Genomic DNA, 9439 nt, shown 5'->3' with positions numbered 1-9439 from the left:
TGTTAACATGGGAGCTAGTTTCCAAAGTATCGTCATGACGATCCTTTTATTGGAAGACGGTTTTTGAACCGAAGCGATGATGTGAGCTATAAAACATTTTTGAATTCGATGGAATCCTCGCTAACATCATCATTTTCATCTTATATGCATGCCTGCAATAGTTAAGAAAGAATCAGCTCAATGCGTTCGGTTTTGTATTAGCGAAAGAAACAACGACCACAGCCTGTACTAGTGGATGAATCGTTCGGTATGATCGCTTAATTATAACGATTGGACGTTATCACAGTCCAACATAATTTAATGTTGGTATATAATTGGTGCGCAGAACCTGCTCGAAATCCGTATAATAGATCTCATACAACTGTATCACATGCTGAGATAGTGAGATTGATCTAAAAATGAACAGTGTACTATTTAATTTATTTCTGCTTGTCGAAAGGAAAACATGGAATAGCCAAACTGATGTTACCACTCTGTCCACTATATCAGCATGCATCAGACAGTAGGACTAATAATTAGGGCTATTAACACATGTTAAAATTAGTATAAATATTAAGACATTTATTTCGAACGGATGAAATACTGATTAATTAAGCCTGTAAGAGACAAATGAAAATGGCTGTGCCAGCGTGCCTACAAAGTTACAAAAGGAAAAACAGAAAGTGCAGTGGGAGGGACACGAGACCAACAAACCGTGATACGTAGCGGTATCATTCATTCATATATAGTCACACACCTTCACTCCGGCCGAAAGGCCTATTCAAATTTTGCCATACATACAAATGTAATTATCTCAGCTGCGTCCTGCTACTAGTGGCATTGGAGCTACCACCCCGGACCACACACAACACAACATTACTAGCGCAGGTCATCAACTTGAACAAGACAAATTACACACACTTAGTGACATAGCGGATTCATGCTCTAATAAGAATGCCTTACATTTTCTTACGGAAATGATGTATAACTCACTGTAAGCATATATGTGCTTCTCACATCTGGCTGCTCCACATCCATGCTGGCAGGCACCCTGCAATAGTATCCGGAAGAAGAAGAAAAAAACAAGCAAGGAAACCATGTCATTACACAAGACATGCGGCGTTTTCAATTCACAAGCTCATTTCAAATGGCAAGATGAGATAGAACCAAATCAAAAAAAAAAAAAGCTATTAGCTCACATGAGTATGGGAAGCTGAAGCAAAGGGCCGGTTTGTTGAGAGCCTGCTCCTGATGATCTGCCACAAGGATGTAGAAGTGGCCCATGACCCCCGTATGCTGCCGCTCGCTGCTGTAGTTGGAGACCATGGTCAGCACCTCCCCGTCGCTTACCTTCACCGTACCCGGCTCCGGATAGCACGTCGACATGCCGACGACGTATCCCTCCTCGTTCCCGGCCTCCTGCCCCGTGCCGTAGATTGGCATGGACTTGCAGAGCAGGCGGCCGTCCTGATAATAAGATTTGAGTCGTTCTTGCGTTTAATTTCTTTGGAGTATGGTTGTATGAATAAGTGAATTGTAACGGAATCGTGCCAAAAATTACTAATTCTGAAGCTTCTTCTTGTTGTTGCAAAAACACTAATCAGTGGCTTAGGCCGTTTTGAGCATGATTATGATAGATTGGGTCTCGCTGAACAGGATGATGTGGCAAAAAAATAAAGACTAATACATCCTGATACATTTTTGTTTTGCAAAAAGACCCCTAAAAAGCAATCGGCTCCTCTAGTCCGGTGGTGGACGCCGGCGACCACTCCCTCCCTGTGTGCGGCGGGCGCAGCTGAGCCTTTAATGTCGATGAATTCTACAATTCACTCATGTATGAATAGGTGACATATACCTGGCCGTGCAACGAGGAACCGAGGCCACCTCTATGCAGGTGAGCAACGGCGTAGACGACGTCGCCTCCATGGGACACCATTTCTTTGGTCGTCTTCATGTCGACGCAGTTGTTACTCGCTCGGTCATCCGAGCTGCATTCGTCCACACGATACTCTATCTGTAAAGCCAGACATTTTTCAACAATTGTTAATGCTTGAACAGCCTACTCCGTAAGTAGTCCGTGTTATAATCACTGAAAAGACCTATATGAGATATAGAGACTAGGAAGATAGAGAGAGAGAGAGTAGACATATACAAACCTTGCAATAAGGCTTGGGGCTTCCATCGAACAGAGCCGTATCGGTGACATCAAGAATGTAGATTCTCACCGGCACAACGACGGCGTCGCTCCAGTCAATCCACGACACGGTGTACCGGAGGAACAGCTTCCGCGGCGGCTCGCCATTGTTGGCGAACGCGTCCTCCACCCTGCACCGTAAGCTGTCGTAGCAGCAGTGTGTCCCGCCGACGTAGCCGTTCCCGATGCGGCTGCCGTCCTCGTCGACGGTGACGTTGTACGCGTCGCACCTGCACTCGGTGCAGGCGAGCTTGTCGGCGGCGCCGCGCGTGTCGATGGCGTGCACGTTGATGAGCCACCGCTCCTCGTACCCGGCCGGGGCGCCGTTGCCGATCTCGATGCCGTACGGGTCGGGCACCCACGTGGCCGTTCGCCGGGTCTCGGAGCCCAGCCCGAAGTACTGGCCCAGCGAGTCCTTGCAGGGGCCGGCGTTGGTGATCGGGGTCGTGCTCGGGCCGTAGTAGGGTGACACGAGCCAGTGGTGGAGGTAGGTCTCGTGGAGAGGGACCGGGGCGCCGGCCTCGTCGACGACGTCGCCGTTGAAGCTCTTGATCGCGACGTGGCCGCGGGGGAAGTCCACGTCGTAGTACCACTTGTTGGCGACGCCGCCGGGGCGGAGGAAGAAGGGCGGGGACAGGAACGTCTGCGTCTTCAGCACGTTGGCCGCTTCCGTCGTCGGAAGGAAAGCAGCAGTTGCTGATGAGACTAGTGTGACAATGCCCAGGAGCATGCTCGTCTTCATCTTGTCACCTACTCCTGCTGTTGCTGACAGCTGAAAGTACAAATGATTAAGACAACTGAAATTAATAATACGTACTCTACTGACGAGGCAATCATAACTCATAAGCACGCCATTCTTAGGCTGAACCAGCCAAAAAAATACTTGAAAAGATAGATAGAGCCTAGCTAGCGATGCATTCTTCAGCCAAGTGAAACATGGCAAAGCTAGGGAAGGAAGCAGAGGTGAGAAGAGAGACAAGTGAAGTGAAGAGGACGAGACGTACCAAGCTGCTGCTGCTATCCCTAGGTGTAGGTGTGTGTATGGTGAAGTGAAGAGCACGGGCACCGCTGGCTCTTATAAAGTGGGCGGGTAGCTTGGGTGCACGGCGGTAAGCTGGTGCACGTCGACACTCCCAAAGGTACCCGCGGTCGTACGTGCACCTTTGTCGGTTTTCACGAATGCCTACGTGCGCGAGCTTCACTTTTCGGGAATAGCTACCACACGCATCTGATCTCCATGTCCTGTTGAAGCCAAACCTCGTGGTGTATGTGTGACCTTGCAGACTTGCAGTCGGAACAAAGTCTATACTACTTACATCAAGACTTTTGATTAGAGAAGTTTTACTGACTAAAATACTCTAAGCCTACCGAAATTATATATATGCACAGCCGGCCTATTCTGCTAATAATAGCAGAATGATAGTCTGGACACACTTTTAAATTGCATGCTCGACGCAAGTGCACGGTATTTATTTAAGTAAGAGCACTGCAATATTTAGACGGGTGAACTTGTGGTCGCAAAAAACAGTACACCATTTTTTGGTACTGTTTTTTATTCAGCTTTTTAACCGTTTGTCTGAACAATGCATATGATACGTCATTGGAAAGCTATGGATTAAGGCAACTTCACCATATTGAACACTTTTCGAGATTCCTTATGGTTTAAGAGCAGTTTCAAAAATAATGTTGCGCTCGACAAGTGGCAACGAGCGTATTTTTAATTAGACAAGTTTATTGTCCAAAATACTCTAAGCCTGCCGAATCATTCAAACTAGAAGTGAAAGCCGCACATTGCTGCGGCCGCTCTATCATACTGACAAAGAAAACGAAGGTTTCGTTGGATTAAAAGTTAGAGACATATTCATCAGTGAGTCATGTATTTTATGCAGTGCATATTCTTGTATTGTGATGGCATTACAGTCAAGATCATGTAAAAGAATCTATGACCGGGGGCCTTAAATCAGTCTCAAACGTTCGGACGGGCTGACCGGTCAGTGACTGATCACAAAAAACCGATCCATCCGAACGCCTCAAACTGTTCTCAAACGCCTAGGCTATCGGTGTCCCTCATATCCAGCTCAAATATGACGCGGATATGGGGCGGCCCAGGCGTGCTCGGGCGCGTCCTTCACGGTTAGCCCAGCCCACCCCGACTCCACAAATATCTCCTTCGATGAACCCTAGACCGCAGTGTGCTCAATCCAGGCCACGCTCTCTGTCCTCTCATCTTCCCAATTCGTCTTTTCCTCTTTGCTTCCGATCGATGGCGGATGATCGCAGCGGACCCGGCTCCAGCGGCGATGAGAGTGACGTCGATGCGGTCGCTCTCCGCATTGCTTTGCGTCGCTCCCGTCTAGATCAGGGCGGTAGCAGCGAAGGCAGCTCATGAAGTGACGTGTCGTCCTCCTTCGCGCGCTGTCGCAGTGCGAGCGAAGTTGCCGGGCCCTCCCGTCCGGCGCGCAGCACCTGTGGGAGCGCTACCCGCTCTGCCCCACTCCAGGTACGCCGCCATGCCGCCACCACATCCATTGTACCTCCGGAGGGCGTCCACGGGCACCGTTGGTTGCTTGTGCCTCGCCGACGCCGAGGGAGGCCATGGCGGCGGGCGACGCGGCGGCGAGACGCCAGGCACTAGCGCCGGTCGATCCCGAGAACGTGCTTATCGTGTCCATCCTCCAGCGCTTCCTACAAAGGTGGAGACGGCTGCGTGGCGGCTGTGGTGGAAGAACGCCAAAGCGCTCCAGCTTGCACTCGAGCTGTCGGAGCATGAGGCGTCGGTGAAGGCGAGGAGGCACGCCCAGGAGCAGGAGTGCTTGCTCCGGAGGCTTGCCGGGGTCACATGAAGCTGTCGGACAACTCCACGACGGATCAAGCTCCGACGACAACGATGACGACCTTCGGCGGCTGGCACCTACACCGAAGGCCGGAAAAAAATTCTATGAGACCAGGTCTCACGGATTAGCAGGTGAGACCCATCCTGATGAATGACATGTGGCATTCACAAATCACAAAGCATCTAATCTCTCCCCCCCTGATTTCAGGTGGGGGGTGGGGTGGATGCTTTGTGATTTGTGAATGCCACGTGTCATTCATCAGGATGGGTCTCACCTGCTAATCCGTGAGACCTGGTCTCATAGAATTTTTTTCCCCGAAGGCCAAAGTAGCACCGCCGACCGCAAGGGGAAGGGCGAGGCAAGGAAATGGTGATTTCCTTCGCATTTTCTGGTTTAATTAAGTTTTTTTTTATCATTGTTAGGGTAATGTCCGATTGAAACCACAACTTTTGGTTGTCTGCTGATCGTTTATGCTAGAATTATGCCCGATTTAACTAGATTTGGTACTAGTTCGTTGATCTACGCAAGTTTATTTACATACGTGCATGTGTTGCATGCATATGAGGGGCCGAATTTGAAGTACACGGGTGCGGACGCATAAAAATGGGAAGTGTCCGGTCAGTGCCCGCGGAGACGTCCGGACGCATCCGCGGGCGCTTGAGGGATCGGATTTGGTGTCTTCGGTTGTAAATGTCTAATATCTACGATATCAGTCCATATAGGTTTAAGAGCATCTACAGCCGGACTTGGCAAATTCGGCCCCTCATGCGCCCGCTAACGCTCTCGGATGCATCTACGGGCACTGACCGGGCACCCCTAAAATGTTATGCCCCACATCCACATGCCGCAAATTCCGATCCTCAAATCCATGCAATCCATGCACGTCGATCATATGGTACAAACTGTCTGAATTCCAAAATTCGAAACAAGGCAAAGCAAATTATAGTTCAACAAACCGGACATGGCAAACTGAAATCAATGTCCAAGCTTGATGGATGGCCTCGGATCACTGGCTGGACGCCTGCTTCGAGCGGAATGCGTCCTCCTACTCCAGGCGGAATGCATCATGCTCGTCCTGCTCTGCCTGCTTCCGGGCTGCCTACTCCGCCTGCATCCGGGCTGCCTCCTCCGCCTGCATCCGGGCTGCCTCCTCCGCCTGCATCTGGGTCGCAGCCGCCTTCGCCGCCGCGTATGTCTTGCGGTCGTTGATCTCCATCTTCTTGTCTGTAAGCCACTTCTTCACATGCTCATCGTAGAGTGTGTCGTCCGCCAACATGATCCTCGCATCTTCAGCGCCCCGAGCGAGTTGCAACCTCTCCTTCTCAAGCTCTATGTCGCCAAATGTCTTGGTCTTCTCGAGCTCCCATTGATTGCTGCTTGTTGCTTCTCCAACTCGATCTTCTCCCTCTTAATTTCAAGCTTCTTCTCCGCCCTCTTCCAGTCCCACTCCATCCTTTCCTTTTGTGCATCCAACATGAGCTTGTACCTCTCCTCCTTATTGTTCTCCCTCACTGAAAAAATTCCCTTCAATGTTGACAAAATTTTGGTAGCCGCAGCATCACGGGCGGCACGTGCCTTCTCCCACTTGTTTCCCATAACTTGGCGGTTGTCCTAGCTCCATGACAACATCGTCCTCTTCATCGTCCAACCCAATTGATTGGTTGGAGTTTGAGCCACCATTCCTTCTCTTGCCGGACTTGAGGTCGGCCACAACTTGGTTCCACTTCGGCTTGCCATTCAATATGACCCAACAATGGCTAAAAGCAAATGGCTTCTTCTCCACCTCGTGATACAAAGTGGCCACCACTGTCGTCTAGCAAACAATGTATGTATGAGCATGAGAATGCAAACACAAGAAGCATATGCTATGGACGACAAGATGGGGCAATCGAGCTTACATGAGTTGCAGCTCCCATCCCACTTTGAGGGCGTTAGGTTACTTGTGAGTAGTAGCCGACGTACTTGTTCACTTCCCCTTGAATGATCCCCCAACAATGTTAGAGAGATGCCACATTGAGAGTGGGCATGATAGGATCGGCTCCACACATACTCCTTTTGCTCGTGGTACTCGTTCCAAATATTCGTCCAATAGGTGTTCCCTTCTGCTCGGCGCCACATATTGGATCCATCGTTGTGGCCAACCAAGCTTTGACCAATAAGATGTCCTCAAATCTTGAGAATGTCGGACCTCTTGCCTTCGGCGTCTTGGTCTTCTTCTTCTTCTTGCTCGGACTGGGATTGGATGTTGTCCGAACTTCAAATGCGATGGTGGCCTCCAATTCATACTCCATTTTGGTAGGTTCTTCATTGTCATTGATCATGTTCGACAAGAACGCCTCCTACATGATTAAGATATGCAAGCATTCATCATGAGTGAAATGAACTAGTGGTCTATGCTAAAATATGATCGGACAAGAGTAAAGAAAATGTACCGACTCTTGTTTAGTCATTCCATCAAACATGTTGAGGGCTGCCTGGGCACTGCCGGAGCCCGTGCTCATCCGCGTCCGAACGAGCTGCGGCAAGTCACACACGTCGACCGTCGGCATCTGCATGGGCGGAAAGCTCTCCAGAATGGCCCAGTCGGCGCTTGGATCACCCTATGTCCCGAGGAGGGGCGGACAGCATAATCCGCGTAGGCGCTCAGAGGGAAGGGGTGTTGGGTCCGGGAACAACGGAGGAGACAGCTGCTCCACCATGTTCGAACCTCCCCGTGATGCCACGACCACCTCCCTGTCTCGCTACCGGTGTCGCCACAACTTGCGGGCGATGTTCTTTGCCTTGCAAGTCGCCGCCAACGAAATCACGCCTCCGATGGACGAGGCAGACTGCGTCTCCGTAGCGGCGGTGTAGGTCGGGTTGGATGCTACGTCTTGAGCTTGTGTTGGTTTTCCTTGAAGAGGAAAGGGTGATGCAGCAATAGTAGCGTAAGTATTTCCCTCAGTTTTTGAGAACCAAGGTATCAATCCAGTAGGAGGCTCCTCAGAAGTCCCACGCACCTACACAAACAAACAAAGAACTCGCAACCAACACAATAAAGGGGTTGTCAATCCCTTCACGGCCACTTGCGAAAGTGAGATCTGATAGATATAATATGATAAGATAAATATATTTTTGGTATATAGATTGGAAAAGTGAAGATGCAAATAAAAGTAGATTGAAAGCTTATATGATAAAAGATAGACCTGGGGGCCATAGGTTTCACTAGTGGCTTCTCTCAAGATAGTATAAGTATTATGGAGGGTGAACAAATTACTGTTGAGCAATTGATAGAAAAGGGAATAATTATGAGCTCATCTAGGCACGATCATGTATATAGGCATCACGTTTGCGACAAGTAGACCGACTCCTGCCTGCATCTACTACTATTACTCCACACATCGACAGCTATCCAGCATGCATCTCGAGTATTAAGTTCATAAGAACAGAGTAACGCATTAAGAAATATGACATGATGTAGAGGGATAAACTCATGCAATATGATATAAACCCCATCTTTTTATCCTCGATGGAACAATACAATACATGCCTTGCTGCCCCTGTTGTCACTGGGAAAGGACACCGCAAGATTGAACCCAAAGCTAAGCACTTCTCCCATGGCAAGAAAGATCAATCTAGTAGGCCAAACCAAACTGATAATTCGAAGAGACTTGCAAAGATAACTCAATCATACATAAAAGAATTCAGAGGAGATTCAAATATTTCTCATAGATAAACTTGATCATAAACCCACAATTTATCGGATCTTGACAAACACACCGCAAAAAGAGTTACATCGAATAGATCTCCACAAGAGAGGGGGAGAACATGGTATTGAGATCCAAAAAGAGAGAAGAAGCCATCTAGCTAATAACTATGGGCCCGAAGGTCTGTGGTAAACTACTCACAACTCATCGGAAGGGCTATGGTGTTGATGTAGAAGCCCTCTATGGTCGATTCCCCCTCCGACGGAGCGCCGGTGAAGGCTCCAAGATGGGATCTCGCGGATACAGAAGGTTACGGTGGTGGAAATTGTTTTTCGTTGGCTCCCTGGATGTTTTCGGGGTACGAGGGTATATATAGGAGGAAGAAGTACGTCGGTGGCCGCCTGAGGGGCCCAGGAGACAGGGGGCGCGCCCAGGAGGGGTGGGCGCGCCCTCCTATCTCCTAGCCACCTCGATCACTTCTTGACTTGCACTTCAAGTCCTCTGGATCACATTCGTTCCAAAAATCACGCTCCCGAAGGTTTCATTCCGTTTGGACTATGTTTGATATTCCTTTTCTTCGAAATACTGAAATAGGCAAAAAACAGCAATTCGGGCTGGGCCTCCGGTTAGTAGGTTAGTCCCAAAAATTATATAAATGTGTAAAATAAAGCCCATAAACATCCAAAAGGGGTAATATAATAGCATGGAACAATCAAAAATTATAGATACGTTGGAGACGTATCAAG

The 9439-nt window shown here is 49.1% G+C and overlaps 1 protein-coding gene across 1 annotated transcript; it reads right to left on the bottom strand.

Annotated features, from left to right (window-relative positions):
• Positions 1-681: 681 nt before the first annotated feature.
• LOC119312076 lies at positions 682-3213 on the bottom strand. The gene is made up of 5 exons (XM_037587805.1): positions 3178-3213; positions 2136-2945; positions 1835-1993; positions 1179-1446; positions 682-1030 (listed from the first exon to the last, which is right to left on the bottom strand). Exons 2-5 carry the CDS (start codon positions 2913-2915, stop codon positions 993-995), a joined length of 1245 nt encoding a protein of 414 aa, XP_037443702.1. The 5' UTR covers positions 2916-2945; positions 3178-3213; the 3' UTR covers positions 682-992.
• Between the last annotated feature and the right edge of the window lie 6226 nt (positions 3214-9439).

This window comes from Triticum dicoccoides, chromosome 5B, assembly GCF_002162155.2.
Source record: "Triticum dicoccoides isolate Atlit2015 ecotype Zavitan chromosome 5B, WEW_v2.0, whole genome shotgun sequence".
NCBI lineage: Eukaryota > Viridiplantae > Streptophyta > Magnoliopsida > Poales > Poaceae > Triticum > Triticum dicoccoides.
Note: the sequence above shows the minus strand (reverse complement) of the source record. Positions and strands in the feature narration are given on the sequence as shown.

What these genes read in the sequence shown, in the direction of transcription:
- LOC119312076 (XM_037587805.1), bottom strand. Translation starts at nt 2,915, where the DNA reads ATGAAGACGAGCATGCTCCTGGGCATTGTCACACTAGTCTCATCAGCA. An exon ending in GCCCCAAGCCTTATTGCAAG is followed by an intron (nt 1,994 to 2,135) that starts GTTTGTATATGT and finishes CTGGCTTTACAG; the next exon opens with ATAGAGTATCGTGTGGACGA. An exon ending in GTTCCTCGTTGCACGGCCAG is followed by an intron (nt 1,447 to 1,834) that starts GTATATGTCACC and finishes TCTTATTATCAG; the next exon opens with GACGGCCGCCTGCTCTGCAA.